Source organism: Mesoplodon bidens (assembly GCF_964165515.1).
Source record: "Mesoplodon bidens genome assembly, chromosome: 10".
NCBI lineage: Eukaryota > Metazoa > Chordata > Mammalia > Artiodactyla > Ziphiidae > Mesoplodon > Mesoplodon bidens.
Window position 1 is genome coordinate 74,755,824 of NC_138172.1, and position 20,784 is coordinate 74,776,607.

The 20,784-nt window shown below is 41.7% G+C and overlaps 1 protein-coding gene across 3 annotated transcripts in view; it reads right to left on the reverse strand.

Moving 5' to 3' along the window:
* Positions 1-20,784, reverse strand: part of XPO5 (exportin 5) — a 48,596-nt gene that overhangs the window by 2,460 nt on the left and 25,352 nt on the right. The window contains exons 21-30 of one of the 3 annotated variants that reach the window (XM_081245831.1): positions 7,482-7,582; positions 5,273-5,369; positions 4,318-4,454; positions 3,735-3,832; positions 3,114-3,160; positions 2,582-2,679; positions 1,892-1,954; positions 1,029-1,111; positions 469-576; positions 196-333 (exon numbers count right to left, since the gene is read on the reverse strand). In XM_081245831.1, the coding sequence (XP_081101957.1) occupies positions 196-333; positions 469-576; positions 1,029-1,111; positions 1,892-1,954; positions 2,582-2,679; positions 3,114-3,160; positions 3,735-3,832; positions 4,318-4,454; positions 5,273-5,369; positions 7,482-7,582 (970 nt within the window). Of the gene's footprint in view, positions 1-195; positions 334-468; positions 577-1,028; positions 1,112-1,891; positions 1,955-2,581; positions 2,680-3,113; positions 3,161-3,734; positions 3,833-4,303; positions 4,455-5,272; positions 5,370-7,481; positions 7,583-20,784 lie in introns of all 3 variants that reach the window. The other 2 variants (XM_081245830.1, XM_081245832.1) reach the window with 2 other exon arrangements.

Genomic DNA, 20,784 nt, shown 5'->3' on the forward strand with positions numbered 1-20,784 from the left:
TAGGGGTAAACCCACTCAATGGCACAGTTTTGGGCCCCATCACCTTCCCTATCCCCTGCCACACCCACTTCTCAGGGGCAGCACTAGCAACTTGGCAGCTGCCTACGTTTAGGATTAAGGCCCAAGTGACCGGGAGCAGGCAGGCTGTGAGGGATGAAGCCGCAGCCATCCTGCCCCCAGGCTTTCTCCACTCACCAGCGCCTCATATATCTGGAAGGCCAGGTGGACCAGGGAAGCCATGCAGCCATCGTGCTGCCCATGCGTCTGTAAGCCCTTCAGCACACTGGTGAACAGCCATGTAACAGCATCTGCGAGCAGTGTCCCTGACAGCACCTGGGGAGACAGCTGTGCTCAGGGCCAAAGCGGGACTCTGAAGGCCTCAGCACCCTAGTTCTTCCAACTGATTCAGTCAATCCTCATGACCCAAATGTTTCATGAGGGGAGAGGAGAAAGGGTGAGTAACCATACTTGTTTGAGGAGAGGCCAGCAGAGCTGTGTGGTCGTCCTCTGGCAGGACAGAGTATCCTTCCAGGCCAGGGAATTGAAGGCTGTAATTAATAGCGCTGTACAAACATCCTAATGGAAAAGGATGGAGAATTACAATGGGAAAATAAGTACAGTGTTCTCTGAATTCTTATGCATCAGGAGCTAGAGTTTTAATAGGTAAGCAGGAAAATGATAAAAGCAGCTACTGAAGAGATGGGAGTTTATTTCCTCTATGTCTATCAGGCCATCCAAAAAAGAAAAACTAACCAATACAGAAGAGAAAACCTATGTGCAGGAAAGAGAGCTCAGGCCTGGGGGAGGCTGAACACCAGGGACCGGTGGCAACGTGCCTGGGTGTTTTTCTGAGCCTTTGCCCATGCCAGCATGGGAACACAGTGGCCTTATGCCTTTCCCACTGTTTTCTTTAACTCATATAAAGGCGTATTACCAAAAAACCCTCCTGATGGCATCAGAAATTGAGAAAAGCGGAAGCGGGCTCCCTGGCTGGGCAAGGAAAAAATCTCGCCTGCCCCTCCACCCACCTCATGCTTCATTAGACATTTTCCCAGGTCTGTAAGCTCTGCCATGGCCGAGGGGGTTACCTCTGTGGCCATCATCTCTTCATCTGTAAGTAGAGACCAAAATGTTAAGCTCCATCCTTTCAGAACAGAGACCGTCCTTTCTGACAGAAGCCCACAGAGTAAAGGAGAGGTGAGTATCCTGGGCTGACTGGTGGTTAAAGGTACTAGGACAGCCCCCAGCCTCATAAGAGGGTGTAGAAGCCTCTGCCCGTGGCAGATCTAGAGATGCATCTAGCCATACATTTGCAAAACAAGGAATTTTTCTGGACAGTTACCTAAAAAGCTGCAAATGCTGAGGATCTTTTGTCATTAAACAAATATTTGAGGGCCCACTATAGAAGTTACTGGGGATATAAGAGGAATACAACAAAAGTCCCTTCCCTGTTAGGAGTTAAATTCTACTGAGGGAGAGAAGTAGTTAATAACACAAATAAAACATGTCAGGTAGTGATCAGTGCTGGAAGACAGAGCAGAGGAAGAATCTAGAGGCTGGCGTTGCTATTTTTGATAAGCTGGTCATGGAAGACCTCTCAGAAGTGACATCTGAGCAGAGACCTGAATAAAAAGCAAGGGGATGGGCCAGGTATATAGTTGGGAGAACAATCATTCTAGGTACAGGAATCACCAAGCGCAGAGGCTCTGAGGAGGGACTGTGCTGGGGAATACAGCAAGGGGGCCAGCATGGACGAAAGCTAGATGTACAAAGTCTCCTCCACACCAGACTGCTAGGGACACAGTTTCTATGGGAACTGACCTAGTTACAGAAGTAACAATATTTAGGAGCTTAATGGCCGATCTCCAAGGCCCGCAACAGGCTCACTTACCATCTCCATCTGCAGGGGGAGCAGTACCATGGTCAGCACCTTTCTTTGAAACACAGCACACAGCTAAAGCAAGAAAGCAGGATTACTAGGCTTATTACCACCAGACAACAGCCGTCTCAGGCCAATGGATCCCAAACTGTCTCTGGGCAGGTGAGGAGTGGGGGAAGGTGGGATACCGTCCAGGCACAAAGTCAGCTTCACCAACAGAAATAGAGGCATTTGACCAGACTGTGTTCTGGTCCCTCTTCAAGTTCAGTCAACTGGAGGGAAATTACAGAATTATCTGAGAGTAAATGACCAGGAGAGGATGCCTAATATGTATACTTGGTCTACTCTGGATCTCAAACAAATGAACTGACCAAAAAATAAAAACGAAATATAACCACCTTCATGTCTAAGAGTTAAAAAATTTCCCTATTTTGACAAAGCTAGAAGTTATTCCTACCATTAATCCAACTTCCTCCTGCTATTTTAGACCATTTCCTCATAATCTGCCCTTAGTATGAATAACTACAATGCAGTTCACAATTCATAAAGTATCCTTAAATTGACTTAAGAATTACATAGTTTCTATTTAGTTAATTATTTCTTATCAATCTGTCAGTGTTGCTGCAAACGTGTTAGGTGAGTAACCAGCTTTTTTTTCCAGAAAAAGGCTTGTCTTCTACCCCTGGTTCCCATGCCACTTACTGATCAGGTCCATGACTTCTCGGGTTAACATCCTCACCAGTTGTTCCTCCAGCATCTCTTGAGACTCTGGGTTTTCATCTGTTGTCTCATCTTCTCCACTGCAGAAAACCAGGGGCCAAGTTCCATGGGAATGCAAAAGCAGCAGTGACCCTAGCTAGACCTTCTGTGCCCACTTCCTTCTCCTGACTTCCTCTGGTCTACATTCCACTCAAAAGTTAGGAATGGGCAGCAGTGATCCACTGAGGGGCATTATTACTTGTGACTATATCCAGTTGGCTTGAGCAGAATGGATTAAAATCCTAAGAATGTCTCAGCATTCACCTAAGGCAGCTGAAGGTACCCCCTATGAAGGCTTGAGCTGAGTCTGCCTAATGGTCACAGAAAAGTGATCTACCATCTAGGCTGAGGATGACTATAACCCACTACTGTTCTAGCCCTGGGATGGCAGAGTCCTTCTTCCTCCATGTCTACCTTCTCCCACCCCAAACCTGGCTGCCAGCTCATCCATCACAGAGAAGAGAAAGTTCCTTACCACAGCAGGCTCCTCTGGTTGATGACTTGCCATTTTTGGGAAAGCCTCTGGGAAAACAAAAAAAGAAATAAGTGCTACACTAGGGAGAAGGTTGGAAAAGATAATATCTAAGGGCCACTTCATGGTTAGAATTAGCTGAAGATGAGTCCAGGTAACAATAACAGAGCCTTGGGAGACCCCACAAGGTTAAAAAACCAGATACGGTTTCTGTAACCTCTCCCACACCCACGACAAGAGCAGCGTATCAAACACTTCTTTGCTTGGAAAGGATCAATGACATTTCAGAACTCCTGAGTCTCTCTGGACACACCTATTCTCTGCCCAGCTGGTCCCCCTGCTTAATTCCAGAGTCAGGGAAAGAGACCCAGGAAAAGCACTCCCCTGATCACCTCTCCTCAGTTAACAGGAGGATAGGAGTAGAATCTGAGTCTGCAGGTGCTTTGCAGGCAATGGAACCAGTTTAGTTCTTCAGGGGGGCTGCTCCACAGGATGGAGCGGCTGGGCAGCCATCCTGGCAGGGCTAGGAGACGATGCTTTCAGGAGCTCTTGACTTGTGAGACTCATGAGAGGCCACCCACTCTAAGAGGCCTCTTTGCCACCCTTTCCTGGCTGATCTCTTACCATGTGAAGGTAGGTGAAAAGAGGTCCAAGGATGGGAGACACCAGGGCTTCGTAGTGCTCCGGGGGACAGAAGAGCACCAGAGGCTTCACAAAGACCCATGCGCGGTAGGTTAAGAAGCTCTAGCACACGAGCGCACGCCCGTCGTTCTAAAGCACCACTCCCCTGCCAGGCTGGAATTGTAATGAACTCTCCTTACAATATAACTTTCAGGGAAGAACGATACTCCCCCAAACAAAAACAAAGAGTCTGAATGAGAATGCAGTATGAGAGTGCTTCTTCAAAGAGAAGCACCTGACAAAGTACAGAAAAGGGATAAAAGCTTCATTTTTCATCTTTCCAAGAAATGGGATGTTAAGAATTTCTCCTAAGGAGAAAGAGCTTTCAACACCCCGTGGACTGCTTTCAGGTTTTTCCTTCTATTTACGTCAATCTTCTTGTCTTTCTAATGTGGTTACTATATTCTGTCAGAAATGTTTCCATCTATTTCATATAGCTCAGCTCTGCCTCCTCTGGTGCTTCTGAACTGTTCCTGTCTTCAATCTTCTGGCCCTTTGGGTTATCTAGGGACTTTTGAAAGGATATGAAGCATGGGTCTGAGTCGGTAGTCAGGAATATTGTTCAAGTTGACGAAGGCAGAGCTGAGGAGCTGGGTGGCCAGGTGCTCCACAGTGTAGAAGTCCTGCTGCATGGAAGGGCCTGCCTTCCCTAGGATATGGAAACTGTAAGGGAAAATCACGAACAACATCAAATCCATCATCTGTTATCGCCAGCCCTGACTGCCTTGGGAATTTCTAGTCTACAAGAAGACTTCTCGGCTAGAAAAGCAATTAATTGTATTTTCTTTTTAAGAGAACTTTAGCTTAATCAGTACACTTCGAAGATGTGGACTTAGTCTTCTATCAGAAGGGAAAATAACAGCCACCCCCGCCCCGCCCCAACGTTTAAGGAAACTTCTTGAAACCAGATTCAGCATCTTTTAAAAGACAGATGTCGGTACCCAAGATCAACAGTAGCCTCTCATTACTTTGTAAGTAATATGGATTTACAATGGAGAATCTTTTGTTAGCTGGCTGACTAGAGCACTGTGTTAGCGAGATCAGTGCCCTGGGGATGTTGGTGTACAGAAGGGCCAGTTACAACCCCCATGCCACAACCAGGACCTCAAGACAAAATATGGCCAGCTATCTCCCAGTGCCCATGAATAGTGGGCTATGAGAGTGAGGGGTCTGAGAAAATGCATCCCCATCACTGTAACTTCTACTTTGGTCTCATCACTTTATGCCCTGGAAACAGACAAGTTGGGCATTAAAATATCAAGTCATGGCTAGGACTTAAAGGCACATGTGACAATTAAAATAAAAATTGCAGGAAACAAGCCTGTTCATTTTGATTTGACACTAGAATCATTAGTTTCCTGTCAAATTCTTTCCTCACATTACCTGTACACTAGAATTCTAGATCAGATGTCCAACCCAAGGCCATCCTATACAATGCATGTCTAGGAGGAGAATATGAAAAGGCAGCATTGGTTCCTTACCAGTTTTCATAGAGGGTGCAGAAGAAACGCTGCATTCTTTCTAAGACCGTTTTGTAGACAGGAGAGTCATTCAGTTCCAAGAGAGGCTGAGGTAATCCTACAGACAAAGATGGATCAGGAACCTGCTGCTCCTCTGCTGAGGGTCTCAACCTGCCAACACCCTCCCATAGGCAGAGGTGGTTTGGGGGGCGGGCTGCTATAAATGCAAAGCAGCTGACCAAGTCTTCTACCAGCTGGAAGTGCTAACAGCTTCCCTAAAGTGACTGCTACACTGCATTTGCAGGGAAAGGCGAAAGCTATTTAAGTGTCCAGGTTTGAGTACTCTAACTTTTGCCTGGGTTTCTCCAGATGGAACTTGTACCAAAACACACAATGATAGCCCAAAATGATCTCTCCATAAAGTACTGGGAATGTCCCCTGCTTCCTTTTTAAGTCACAGAACCTCTTTTTCAAGCAAAATTTTATGCAAAAGCCCAAGGTGTATAGCAGATAAAAATGAAACCCACTCATCTCAGTATAACAATTGCCTTAAAAGATCTATAGTTCTAATCAGAGGCAATTTTGTTTCCAATCTTGCTCCTGGCTGGAAGCTGCCAGAGGGAACTGTTTATCCATTCTAGTATGTTTTGGTTGGTCATACAATTTCTACAGCAGCAGTTCCTGGCTTAATATGAATAACTGAAGCGGGGGCAGGAGGGTAACGGGTGGTGAAGCAACACCTAATTTTTATATTAATAACAAGACATTTTTTGGATGTTTCATTTTTACTGGTGTCTCCAAAAGGGAGCTTAAGTGTAGTGGTGCCAAAGGAAATGGCCCAGGACCATTTAGGCCAAGAGAGATGCCATGGGCCCTGGAAAGACAAGCTAACAGTCTTCTTTTCATTAAGTCATAGCTGAGGCATGCTCACTAGATTGCTTAATCATGGCCAGGCCCAGGCAGAGGTGATAGCCAGGGCAAAAACACACTGTCAGGGCTGTGATGGTAAGCCAGCCTGAAGCTCCAGAGATAAGCACAAGGTTTAGCTGGTGTCTCTAGCTCTAACTTCTTCTTCTTTTTTTTTAAAATAAATTTATTTACTTATTTATTTTTTATTTTTGGCTGCGCGCAGGCTTTCTCTAGTTGCAGCGAGCGGGTGCTGCTCTTTGTGGTGCGCAGGCTTCTCGTTGCGGTGGCTTCTCTTGTTGTAGAGCATAGGCTCTAGGTGTGCAGGCTTCAGATGTTGTGGCACGCAGCCTCAGTAGTTGTGCTGTGCAGGCTCAGTAGTTGTGGTGCACGGGCTTCATTGCTCTGCGGCATGTGGGATCTTCCCGGACCAGGGCTCGAACCTGTGTCCCCTGCATTGGCAGGCGGATTCTTAACCGCTGCACCACCAGAGAAGTCCTCTAGCTCTAACTTCTAACCAACTGCCTTGCCCTCTGTGTTCCAGCCACACAAGTCACCTTCCTATTCCCTGGATATATCAAGTTCTTTGCTGTATGCCTCGGGATCTTGCACCTGCCATTCTGTCTGCCTAGAATGCTCAGCATCTCCTTTTGGCCCCAGCCGGGTTGGCCCCTGTTCATCCTTCAAGTCTCCACTGGGAGGCAGTCTGTGACTCCACTCCAAGACTGGGTCAGGTCTCCCAATAAACACTCCCACAGTCACTTGCCTTCACAGCACGTATCACAATTATGATCGTGAAGTTATTTGCTAATGGGAGAAATGAGTTAAAGCTACATTCTGATCAAGGTAAAAATTGGGAAACCTGGTTCAGAAACTATTCCTTAGAAAAGTGATAACATACATAATATTTTACTGATTAAAGCTATTTAAGCGTAATTGTTTGAATACTTTCCCCCCCATATACAAAAGGCAGGAAAGTATGCTAGTATCTTTCAGGTCAAAAAGCATGGTTTATTTATAATCTAAAGGCTCTAACACCTACTACCAGCCGGCAGCTAAAGTGAAGGAGGGGTTAACATGGGGTGTGTGTGCTTCTGAAGACCTTCTCTGCATGATAAGATAATGAAGTAAACACACTTGTTCCTAGAGAGCCTGTAGGAACTCCATACATGCATTTCTGAACAAACAGGTGGCCACGGTAGTGCCAGGTGAGGAGAAGGTGACACAAGGCACACTGAAGCTGCGTTAGAGATAAGGTATAGAAATATAAAGGCATACAAAGGTATAGAAAACTTCAAGAAAAAAAAAAGGTTACATTTCTTACCTAAAATAGCAGATTTTTCCACTTCAAGCATATCTAGAACCCTCGTAAAAGGTTCTGCCATTTTGGCTAGCATTTCTGGTGCATATAAAGTATTGTGAGTTCTGAAAAAAATAGGAATGCTATGTGAACTTTTCTTAGTCTGCTGGAGAAGGAAAGAGTGGGTTTCCATCTTGTAATGCAGTGACACTACATTTCCACATAGATACCTCTCTGTCAACACTACTCTTGGCAGGGGAATTTAAATGTTTCCCTGGAGAAGGGGCAGACTTGATGCTATTAAGTTTATTTGTACAGTATACAACACCTAATAGCAATCAACCACAAGAACCGAATTCTGAGAGAGCCGAACAACATCACAGTCTAAAGCTGGAAAGCAAAATTCTTTCAAACCTGAGACAATGCCAAGGCACTCCCAGTTTTCTGACTGTCCGTGATAGAGGATGAAATGTCAGAGGCATCATGGTTCACAGGCAGGAACACAGAGCAGGTAGTAATATGTCCCCATTTTTAGGATGTTTTGTCTCTGAATCAAGAGCATGGACCCAACAATGCTCTGGCAGCTGTTTAGTCTCCTAGAGGCACATTTGCAGTTCCCAGCATGAGCATCTCTTCCCCACCAAAATGACTTACCTTTGTTAGACTACAGACCTGATCTACCTGCTTTCCACAGCAATGGCACCACGGAACAATCTATAGCCAGAGGGCATAACTACCTATTTCTCTTTTAAAAGTTAACTATAAAACATTTCAAATGTATAGAAAATTACAGAACATGGACCAGCAAGATTAAATATTTAAGATGAACAATGAATAGATCATTTTAGACCATGCTTATTTTTAAAAAACCCTCAATAATGTTTTTTAAGTCTAACCATGTGCATTCATTAGTACCCATGTTTAAACTGCCTTTTTATGACTGGCTTATCCCACTTAGCATAGTCAGGGTTCACCCATGTTGTAGCATGTTGCAGAAATTCCTTCCTTTTTAAGGCTGAATGATATTCCACTGTTTGTATAGACCACATTTTGCTTATCCATTCATCCACTAATGGACACTGGTTGCTTCCACGTTTTAGCTATTGTGAGTAATGCTGCTATGAACATAGGTGTATAAATACCTCTTTAAGACCTGCTTCCAATTCTTTTGAGTATATACCTCAAGCTGGACTTGCTGCTTAACACGGTAATTCTATTTTTAATTTTTAAATTGGTCATGCTGCACAGCTTGCAGGATCTTAGCTCCTCAACCAGGGATAGAATCTGGGCCCCCTGCAGTGGAAGCACGGAGTCCTAACCACTGGACCACCAGGGAATTCCCACTATTTTTAATTTTTTGAGGAACTGCCAAACTGTTTTCCAGAGTGGCTGTACCATTTTGCATTCCTACCAACAGTGTACAAGAGTTCCAATTTCTCCACATCCTTACTAACACCTATTACTTTCTTTTTTCAACATTATTTTTTTAATGTATAATATCTTTTTTTAACATCTTTATTGGAGTATAATTGCTTTATTGTGTTAGTTTCTGCTGTATAACAAAGTGAATCAGTTATACATATACATACACCCCCATAACTCCTCCCTCTTGCGTCTCCCTCCCACCCTCCCTATCCCACCCCTCTAGGTGGACACAAAGCACCGAGCTGATCTCCCTGTGCTATGCAACTGTTTCCCACTAGCTGTCTATTTTACATTTGGTAGTGTACATATGTCCATGCCACTCTCTCACTTCATCCCAGCTTCCCCTTCCCCATGTCCTCAAGTCCATTCTCTATGTCTGCATCTTTATTTCTGTCCTGCCCCTAGGTTCATCAGAACCACTTTTTAAAATTTTTTTAGATTCCATATATATATATGTGTTAGCATATGGTATTTGTTTTTCTGACTTACTTCACTCTGTATGACAGACTCTAGGTCCATCCACCTCACTACAAATAACTCAATTTCATTTTATTTTATGGCTGAGTAATATTCCACTGTATATTCGTGCCACATCTTCTTTATCCATTCATCTGTTGATGGACACTTAGGTTGCTTCCACGTGCTGGCTATTGTAAATAGAGCTGCAATGAACATTGTGGTACATGACTTTTTTTTTTTTTTTTTTTTTTGCGGTACGCAGGCCTCTCACTGTTGTGGCCTCTCCCGTTGGGGAGCACAGGCTCCAGATGCGCAGGCTCAGCGGCCATGGCTCACGGGCCCAGCCACTCCGCAGCATGTGGGATCTTCCCGGACTGGGGCACAAACTCGTGTCCCCTGCATCGGCAGGCCGACTCCCAACCACTGCGCCACCAGGGAAGCCCGACTCTTTCTGAATTATGGTTTTCTCAGGGTATATGCACAGTAGTGGGATTGCTGGGTCATATGGTAGTTCTATTTTTAGTTTTTTAAGGAACCTCCATACTGTTCTCCATAGTGGCTGTATCAATTTACATTCCCACCAGCAGTGCAAGAGGGTTCCCTTTTCTCCACACCCTCTCCAGCATTTATTGTTTGTAGATATTTTGATGATGGCCATTCTGACCGGTGTGAGGTGATACCCATTGTAGTTCTGATTTGCACTTCTCTAATGATTAGTAATGTTGAGCATCCTTTCATGTGTTTGTTGGCAATCTGTATATCTTCTTTGGAGAAATGTCTTATTTAGGTCTTCTGCCCATTTTTGGTTTGTTTTTTGGATATTGAGCTGCATGATCTGCCTGTATATTTTGGAGATTAATCCTTTGTCAGCTGCTTCGTTTGCAAATACTTTCTCCCATTCTGAGGGTTGTCGTTTCAACTTGTTTACGGTTTCCTTTGCTGTGCAAAAGCTTTTAGGTTTCATTAGGTCCCATTTGTTTCTTTTTGTTTTTATTTCCATTTCTCGAGGAGGTGGGTCAAAAAGGGTCTTGCCGTGATGTATGTCATAGAGTGTTCTGCCCATGTTTTCCTCTAAGAGTTTTATAGTGTCTGGCCTTACATTTAGGTCTTTAATCCATTTGAGTTTATTTTTGTGTATGGTGTTAGGGAGTGTTCTAATTTCATTCTTTTACATGTAGCTGTCCAGTTTTCCCAGCACCGCTTATTGAGGAGGCTGTCTTTTCTCCATTGTATATTCTTGCCTCCTTTATCAAAGATAAGGTGACCATATGTGTGTGGGTTTATCTCTGGGCTTTCTATCCTGTTCCATTGATCTATATTTGTTTTTGTGCCAATACCATACTGTCTTGATTACTGTAGCTTTGTAGTATAGTTTGAAGGCAGGGAGCCTGATTCCTCCAGCTCTGTTTTTCTTTCTCAAGATTGCTTTGGCTATTTGGGGTCTTTTGTGTTTCCATACAAATTGTGAAATTTTTTATTCTAGTTCTGTGAAAAATGCCATTGGTAGTTTGACAGGGATTGCATTGAATCTGTAGATTGCTTTGGGTAGTATAGTCATTTTCACAATGTTGATTCTTCCAATTCAAGAACATGGTATATCTCTCCATCTGTTTGTATCATCTTTAATTTCTTTCATCAGTGTCTTATAGTTTTCTGAATACAGGTCTTTTGTCTCCTTAGGTAGGTTTATTCCTAGGTATTTTATTCTTTTTGCTGCAATGGTAAATGTGAGTGTTTCCTTAATTTCTCCTTCAGATTTTTCATCATTTTTCATCATTAGTGTATAGGAATGCAAGAGATTTCTGTGCATTAATTTTATACCCTGCTACTTCACCCAATCCATTGATTAGCTCAGGTAGTTTTCTGGTAGCATGTTTGGGATTCTCTACGTATAGTATCATGTCAACTGCAAACAGTGACAGTTTTACTTCTTCTTTTCCGATTTGGATTCCTTTTATTTCTTTTTCTTCTGATTGCTGGGGCTAAAACTTCCAAAACTATGTTGAATAATAGTGGTGAGAGTGGGCAACCTTGTCTTGTTCCTGATCTTAGTGGAAATGGTTTCAGTTTTTCACCATTAAGAATAATGTTGGGGCTTCCCTGGTGGCGCAGTGGTTGAGAGTCCGCCTGCCGATGCAGGGGACATGAGTTCGTGCCCCGGTCTGGGAGGATCCCACATGCCGGGAAGCGGCTGGGCCTGTGAGCCATGGCTGCTGAGCCTGCATGTCTGGAGCCTGTGCTCCCCAACGGGAGAGGCCACAACAGTGAGAGGCCCGCATATCGCAAAAAAAAAAAAAAAAAAAAAAAAAAAGAATAATGTTGGCTGTGCGTTTGTCATATATGGCCTTTATTATGTTGAGGTAAGTTCCCTCTATGCCTACTTTCTGGAGAGTTTTTATCATAAATGGGTGTTGAATTTTGTCAAAAGCTTTTTCTGCACCTATTGAGCTCATCATATGGTCTTTCTCCTTCAATTTGTTAATATGGTTTATCACATTGATTGATTTGTGTATATTGAAGAATCCTTGCATTCCTGGAATAAACCCCACTTGATCATGGTGTTATGATCCTTTTAGTGTGCTGTTGGCTTCTGTGTTTGCTAGTATTTCGTTGAGGATTTGTGCATCTATGTTCATCAGTGATATTGGCCTGTAGTTTTCTTTTTTCTGTGACATCTTTGTCTGGTTTTGGTATCAGGGTGATGGTGGCCTCGTAGAAAGTGTTTGGGAGTGTTCCTCCCTCTGCTATATTTTGGAAGAGTTTGAGAAGGATAGGTGTTAGCTCTTCTCTAAATGTTTGATAGAATTCGCCTGTGAATCCATCTGGTCCTGGGCTTTTGTTTGTTGGAAGATTTTTAATCACAGTTTCTATTTCAGTGCTTGTGATTGGTCTGTTCATATTTTCTATTTCTTCCTGGTTCAGTCTCGGGAGGCTGTGCTTTTCTAAAAATTTGTCCATTTCTTCCAGGTTGTCCATTTTATTGGCATATAGTTGCTTGTAGTAATCTCTCATGATCCTTTCTATATCTGCAGTGTCAGTTGTGACTTCTCCTTTTTCGTTTCTAATTCTATTGAGTCTTCTCCTTTTTCTGATGAGTCTGGCTAGTGGTTTATCAATTTTGTTTATCTTCTCAAAGAATCAGCTTTTAGTTTTATTGATCTTAGCTACTGTTTCCTTCATTTCTTTTTCACTTATTTCTGATCTGATCTTTATGATCTTTCCTTCTGCTAACTTTGGGGTTTTTTTTGTTCTTCTTTCTCTAATTGTTTTAGGTGTAAGGTTAGGTTGTTTATCTGAGATGTTTCTTGTTTCTTGAGGTAGGACTGTATTGCTATAAACTTCCCTCTTAGAACTGCTTTTGCTGCACCCCATAGGTTTTGGGTCATCATGTTTTCATTGTCATTTGTTTCTAGGTATTTTTTGATTTCCTCTTTGATTTCTTCAGTGATCTCTTGGTTATTAAGTAGTGTATTGTTTAGCCTCCATGTGTTTGTATTTTTCACAGATTTTTTCCTGTAATTGATATCTAGTCTCATAGCGTTGTGGTTGGAAAAGAAACTTCATACAATTTCACTTAAATTTACCAAGGCTTGATTTGTGACCCAAGATATGACCTATCCTGGAGAATGTTCCATGAGCACTTGAGAAGAAAGTGTATTCTGTTGATTTGGGATGGAATGTCCTATAAATATCAATTAAGTCCCTCTTGTTTAATGTATCATTTAAAGTTTGTGTTTCCTTATTTATTTTCATTTTGGATGATCTGTCCATTGGTGAAAGTGGGGTGTTAAAGTCCCCTACTATGATTGTGTTACTGTTGATTTCCCCTTTTATGGCCATTAGCATTTGCCTTATGTATTGAGGTGCTCCTATGTTGGGTGCATAAATATTTACAATTGTTATATCTTCTTCTTGGATTGATCCCTTGATCATTATGTAGTGTCCTTCTTTGTCTCTTGTAAGTCTTTGTTTTAAAGTCTATTTTGTCTGATATGAGAATTGCTACTCCAGCTTTCTTTTGATTTCCATTTGCATGGAGTATCTTTTTCCATCCCTCCACTTTCAGTCTGTATGTGTCCCTAGGTCTGTAGTGGGTCTCTTGTAGACAGCATATATATGGGTCTTGTTTCTGTATCCATTCAGCCAGTCTATGTCTTTTGGTTGGAGCATTTAATCCATTTACATTTAAGGCAGTCATCGATATGTATGTTCCTATTACCATTTTCTTAATTGTTTTGGGTTTGTTATTGATGGTGTCTTCCTTCTCTTATGTTTCTTGCCTAGAGAAGTTCCTTTAGCATTCGTTGTAAAGCTGGTTTGGTGGTGCTGAACTCTCTTAGCTTTTGCTTGTCTGTAAAGGTTTTAATTTCTCTGTCGAATCTGAATGAGATTCTTGCTGGGTAGAGTGATCTTGGTTGTAGGTTTTTCTCTTTAAGCACTTTAAATATGTCCTGCCACTCCCTTCTGGCTTGCAGAGTTTCTGCTGAAAGATCAGCTGTTAACCTTATGGGCATTCCCTTGTATGTTATTTGTTGCTTTTCCCTTGCTGCTTTTAATATTTTTTCTTTGTAATTTTTGATAGTTTGATTAATATGTGTTTTGGTGTGTTTCTCCTTGGATTTATCCTGTATGGGCCGCTCTGTGCTTCCTGGACTTGACTGACTATATCCTTTCCCGTATTAGGGAAGTTTTCAACTACAACCTCCTCAAATATTTTCTCAGTCCCTTTTTTTTCCCTCTTCTTCTTCTGGGACCCCTATAATTCAAACGTTGGTGCATTTAATGTTGTCCCAGAGGTCTCTGGGACTGCCCTCAATTCTTTTCATTCTTTTTTCTTTATTCTGCCCTGCGGTAGTTATTTCCACTATTTTATCTTCCAGGTCACTTATCCGTTCTTTTGCCTCAGTTATTCTGCTATTGATTCCTTCTAGAGAATTTTATATTTCATTTACTGTGTTGTTCATCATTGTTTGTTTGCTCCTTAGTTCTTCTAGGTCCTTGTTAAACATTTCTTGTATTTTCTCCATTCTATTTCCAAGAGTTTGGATCATCTTTACTATCATTACTCTGAATTCTTTTCCAGGAAGACTGCCTATTTCCTCTTCACTTGTTTGGCCTGGTGCATTTTTTACCTTGCTCCTTCATCTGCTGTGTATTTCTCTGTCTTCTCATTTTGCTTAACTTACTGTGTTTGGGGTCTCCTTTTTGCAGGCTGCAGGTTTGTAGTTCCCGTTGTTTCTGGTGTCTGCCCCCAGTGGGTAAGGTTGGTTCAGTGGGTTGTGTAGGGTTCCTAGTGGAGGGGACTGGTGCCTATGTTCTGGTGGATGAGGCTGTATCTTGTCTTTCTGGTGGGAAGGACCACATTTGGTGGTGTATTTTGGGGTGCTGTGAACTTATTATGATTGTAGGTAGCCTCTCTGCTAATGGGTGGGGTGGTGTTTCTGTCTTGCTAGTTGTTTGGCATAGGGTGTCCAGCACTGTACCTTGCTGGTCATTGAGTGGAGCTGGGTCTTCACTTTGAGATGGAGATCTCTGAGAGAGCTTTCGCTGTTTGATATTACATGGGGCCGGGAGGTCTCTGGTGGACCAATGTCCTGAACTCGGCTCTCCCACCTCAGAGACTCAGGCCTGACACCCGGCCAGAGCACCAAGACCCTGTCAGCCACATGGCCAGGTATGTGGGGAGTTTCTTGCCTTTTGGGAAGTCTGAGGTCTTCTGCCAGCATTCAGTAGGTGTTCTGTAGGAGCTGTTCCTCATGTCGATGTATTTTTTGTATATTTGTGGGGAGGAAGGCGATCTCCACAACATACTCCTCTGCCATCTTGAAGCTATCTTAACATTATTTTTTATTGTAACCATCCTATTGGGTATGAGGTGGTTTTGATTTGCATATCCCTAATGACTACAGATGTTGAGCATCTTTTCATGGCCTTGTTGGCCATCTGTATATCTTCTTTAGAGATATGTCTATTCAAGCCTTTTGCCTATCTTGATTAGATTATCTTTTTCTATATGTCTATCCTTCTCAGTACCAAACTATTTTGATTTCTGTAGCTTTGCAGTAAGTTTTGAAAATGAGAAGTTTGAATCTCCCAACTTTGTTCTTTTTCAAGACTGTTTTGGCTTTTAGGGGCCCCCTGCAATTCCATATGAATCTGAGGATCAGCTTTGTGCAAAAAAAAACTGTAGGAAATTTTTTTTTTAATGTATGTACGTATGTATGTATGTATTTGCCATGCTGCGCAGCATGAGGGATCTTAGTTCCCTGACCATGGATCGAACCTGTGCCCCCTGCAGTGGAAGCGCTTGGAGTCCTAACCACTGGACCACTAGGGAATTCCCACTGTTGGAATTTTAATAGGGACTGCATTCAATCTGTAGATTGCTTTGAGTAATATTTCTATCTTAATGAACTTAAGTCTTTCAATTCATGAATACAGGATGCCTTTTCATTTAAGTCATCTTTAATTCCAGAATATTTTTTAGTTTTCAGTGTATAATTCTTTCATATCCTTGGTTAAATTTATTCCTGGGTACTTTATTCTTTTGAATGCTACTGTACATGGAATTATTTTCTTAATTTCCTTTTGGGATCATTCATTGCTGCTGTATAAAAACACAACTGATTTTTGTATGTTGATCTTGTATCCTATAACTTTGTTGAATTTATTTATTAGCAGGAGTAGTTTTTGAACTCCCTTCTAGTCCTAGTTTGCTGAGTGTTTTTATCATGAGAGGGTGTTGGATTCTGTCAAATGCTTTTTCTGTGTCAATTAAGATGATCAAGTGGGTTTTTTCCTTTGTTCTATTAATATGGTATACTATGCTGATTTATTTTTGTACGCTGAACCACTCTTATATCCTTGAGATAAATCCCACTTGGTCATAGTGTATAATCCTTATAACATGCTGTTGGATTCAATTTGCTTGTATTCTGTGAGGCTATCCATAACTCTACCTTAGCCTTTACTTCCTGCTATGTGGAGCCCAAGGGTTGGTAAGTGGTGCCACTTACTTTTAAAAACTGCAATTTGCCAACTTTTTAGTTTCTGAATTAAGGTTTTCTTGGTTGTTTGGGAAGATGTCTAATACTATGAAATGATCTCTGATAAAATCAGTCCTTTTTTTAAAAAATAGAGCTTTTTCCCTATCTATCTATCTATCTATTTATTTATTGGCTGTGTTGGGTCTTCGTTGGTGCACGCAGGATTTGTCTAGTTGCAGCGAGCGGGGGCTACTCTTCATTGCGGTGGCTTCACTTGTTGTGCAGCACGGGCTCTAGGCACGTGGGCTTCAGTAGTTGTGGCTCGCGGGCTCTAGAGCTCAGGCTCAGTAGTTGTGGTGCACGGGCTTAGTTGCTCCGCGGCATGTGGGATCTTCCCGGACCAGGGATCGAACCCGTGTCCTCTGCATTGGCAGGCAGATTCTTATCCACTGCATCACCAGGGAAGCCCCAAATCAGTTCTTCTTGAAAAGAAATTCATAGTCTTAAATTTGATGGGGAACAGATGAGATGTTTTTTATTTTTATTCTTTAATTAAGTGTGACTGTGATCCCAAGATATAATTTAAAAAATATAACGCATCATATGTCAAATGTCCCTGATGGTACAACAAAATCTTGTATTCTGTATAGTCTCCTCTCCTCCTCCTCCCCTTCGCCAAGGAGGTGGCACCATGGTGGCTGCACCTGTAACTCACAAGTAATGGAAGGAGGACTCAGTACATACTGCTCTCTTATCTATGGCTCCACGGAGTCCTACAGGCCCTAGTAACATTCAGGTTCCTGAAATATCACCTTTCCTGACACACTTGCAAGTTAGAGCACTATGCTTCCACATTAAGAGGAACTAGTTATTGCTTGGCAAAGAAAAAGACAATCAAGTGATAAAAGTTTTAAGTTCTGCACAGTCTGTATCTATCTGAAATATTCTTAGTATCAGCAACTAAGAGTGTAATTGCCATACACACAGGTATATATTATTCAACCATAACAGAGGAGAAAATCTTGCTATTTGTGACGATGTGATGGACCTTGAGGGAATTACGCTAAGTGAAACACATCAGACACTGAAAGACAAATACAGTATGATCTTACTTGTACGCTGAATCAAAAAAACCAAACTCATAGAAACAGAACAGTTTGATGATTGCCCGAGGAGGGAGATGGGGGTGCGGGAAATGGGCGAAGGTGGTCAAAGGTACAGACTTCAGTTAAAAAGGTAAGTAAGTTCTGGAGATGTAATATATACAGCACACTGACTATAGTTAATACTATATTGTGTATTTGAAAGTTGCTAAGAGAGATCTTAAAAGTTCTCATCACAAGAAAAAAATGTGTAACTATGTGAGCTGATGGGTGTTAACTAAACCTACTGTGGTAATCATTTCACAATATATACATATATCAAACCAAAAAAAAAGTATAATCGCTATGCTAAACAAGACTTCCCACATACAAAGATTTCAATAAAACATACAGAAGATATCTGGAAACATTGTAACAAACTTTAAGTTAACAGAAAAGCTGTTATTCTAAACAGATAATGAATGATAATAATGAACCTTCTGAGAACCAGAGAATGCTACCCACCACATCTATCTTCCACCCAACCCACTAAGAACACACCATACAATAGAAATAAAAAGTAAGCCACATAAGCCATTTAAAATTTTCTAACCAGCCAAACTTAAAAAGTGAAAAGAAACAGGTTAAATTAATTATATTTTTATTTAACCCAACACATCAAAAAATCATTTCAATGTTAGCAATATAAAAATTAATGCGATATTTTTACATTTTTGTACTAAGTTTTCAAAATATAGTGTGTGTTTTACACCTACAGTTTATCTCAATTCAGACTAGCCATATTTCAAGTGCTCAGTAGCCAGCCACATGTGGCTAGTGGCTACCATACTAGACAGTGCAGCTATAACACCTTTGATTATCAGACTATTTGTCTGACAAGGAGTTAAAACAGGAGTTTTATAACAAGGAGTTAATACACAAACTGGTAGGAATGTAAACTAGTACACCACTTTAAAAAACTATTTGATTCTACCTATGAAAACTGAAAATATGCATACCTTATAAACAGGAATTCTACTCCTACATGTAGGATTCTGCTCCTACCCAACAGAAATTATGCATACACCAAAAGACATTTATAAGAATGTTAACAGCAGCACTCGTAGTGATAAAAAAATGCTGGAGACTACCAAAAGTCCATCAACACTAAATGGATAAATGAGTTACAGCATATTCACACAATGGAATACCATCCCACCAATGAGAATGAACAAGCCACAACTACATGCAATAACATGGATGAGCTCACAAACATAATATTACACAAGAGAAGCCAAGGCACGAAAGAGTGCATGCTTCTGACTCCATTTATTAAAGCTCAAAAAACCAGGCAAAGTGTTAAAAGTTAGAATGGTGGTTACCCTTGAGGGGCACGTAAGACTGAAAAGAGGTGCTGGGTAAGGTTGTTTCTTGATCTGGATGCTGATTACATGGAGGTGTCCACTTTGTCAAAATTCATCTACCCGCACTCACAATTTGTGTCCTTTTCTTATGTATATTTGTACCCTTAACATTATACTTCAAGATAAAACTTACTACGAAAACAAGACAAAACTCTAACAGCTACAGCTGCACACTACTCAGGGAATCTAACTACTCCATAACTACAGTCAACATTTTTCAAAATACCTTTTGACTGACTTCGGGATTTTCCAAAAGTGTTGTACTCTTAGAAAAATATCAAGATGACAATCTCTTGTCTCCTTACCTAACCAGGGATGAACCTTGTTTCCAGGTCTAGGTTCCCACCACAGGGACTCTGGCCACAGGCTTAAAAAGTAAATGAGTCTGTTGCTATCTGACTTCATCACTTTCACATTTCTCTAAACTACAGAAGATCCTTTTGGTCTTAAAAACATCAACATGGAGACAAATTTTTCCTTGACTAAATATTTTACTACCCTCTCAACATGTAACCCATACTTCTTTTTGAAATCTTTTTCCTCCTTTTGAAATCAGAGCAAAGTATTGTCTATTTCCATAGACACGTCCACAGTGACAACTTGTTCAGACACTCCAGCCCTCCAATTTGGTCAACATTAATTTAAAACCTTGGATTCTTAAGCATATGGTCCAGGGTGTCTGTTGTCAGCAGAGCATCCCTGAGACATGAGTAATTTGATTTACTTGTGTTGAGTCAATTTGGTTTACTCAGTTGAGACTCCGCTCTAACACCCTGGGTAAGAGGCCAAAAAACAGTGGAACAGAGCTCTAACTTGAACTCAGAAACACTAGGAGATGTAAAAAGCAATCAAATTTTGCTTTGGCCAGTAAAAACTGATTCTCTGCAAAGGCTCTCTTTCACTGTAGAGAGCATCTATCCCTGAATCATCAAACATATATTGAGTAACCAACAAGCCTAGACATGGCCTACTTCCGCTTGATTATATTAGCTCATGTGATTTATAACAGTGGTTCTGAACCTTTAATGTGCACACAGACAACCTGGGGATCTTGTTAAAATGCAGATTCTGATTTAGTATGTCTGGGGTGAAGCCCTAATACTACATTTTAAACAAGCTCTCAGGTGACTGCTGATGCTGCTGGTCTGAGGACTCAGCTTTGAGAAGTAAAAACCTAGGACTCTGATGTGGAGCATGTATCAAGCCTTCCTTTGGCATGTTCAGCCACTGGATGTTTGGTCCATTTGAGAACACAGTCACTACTGATAAATTCAGATTAGCTCGTTTGAATACTTGACCCAGAGAAGCACCACTACAGAAAGCAACTGCCTTGCTCCCAGTGAACAATTCCTTTAGTGGCAAAATTTTAGACCAAATGAAACTTAAAGTAAAAAGTAGAAATGAGGTATAAAGAAGTAAAAGAACACAGAGGAGGCTCAAAATGAGAAAAGCCATTTTGAGATTAGCCCCCATGTGTTCACTTGGAATGCAAGACTTATAAAAGTGAGAGCTGGGGCTTCCCTGGTGGCACAGTGGTTAGGAATCTGCCTGCCAATGCCGGGGACATTGGCTCGGGTTCGAGCCCTGGTCCGGGAATATCCCACATACCGTGGAGCAACTAAGCCGGTGTGCCACAACTACTGAGCCCGTGCTCTAGAGCCTGCGAGCCACAACTACTGAAGCCCGTGCACCTAGAGCCCACGCTCTGCAACAAGAAGCCACCGCAGTGAGAAGCCCGCGCACCACAACGAAGAGTAGCTCCCGCTTGCCACAACTAGAGAAAGCCCACGCACAGCAACGAAGACCCAACGCAGCCAAAAATAAATAAAATAAAATTATAACAACAACAACAAAAAAAGTGAGAGTCAATGTTACTTTTAAAAAGGAGAGTCCCTCTAGAACGAAACAAGACCTAATCTCTTATTTATCACCATATGATCTGAAGAAATAT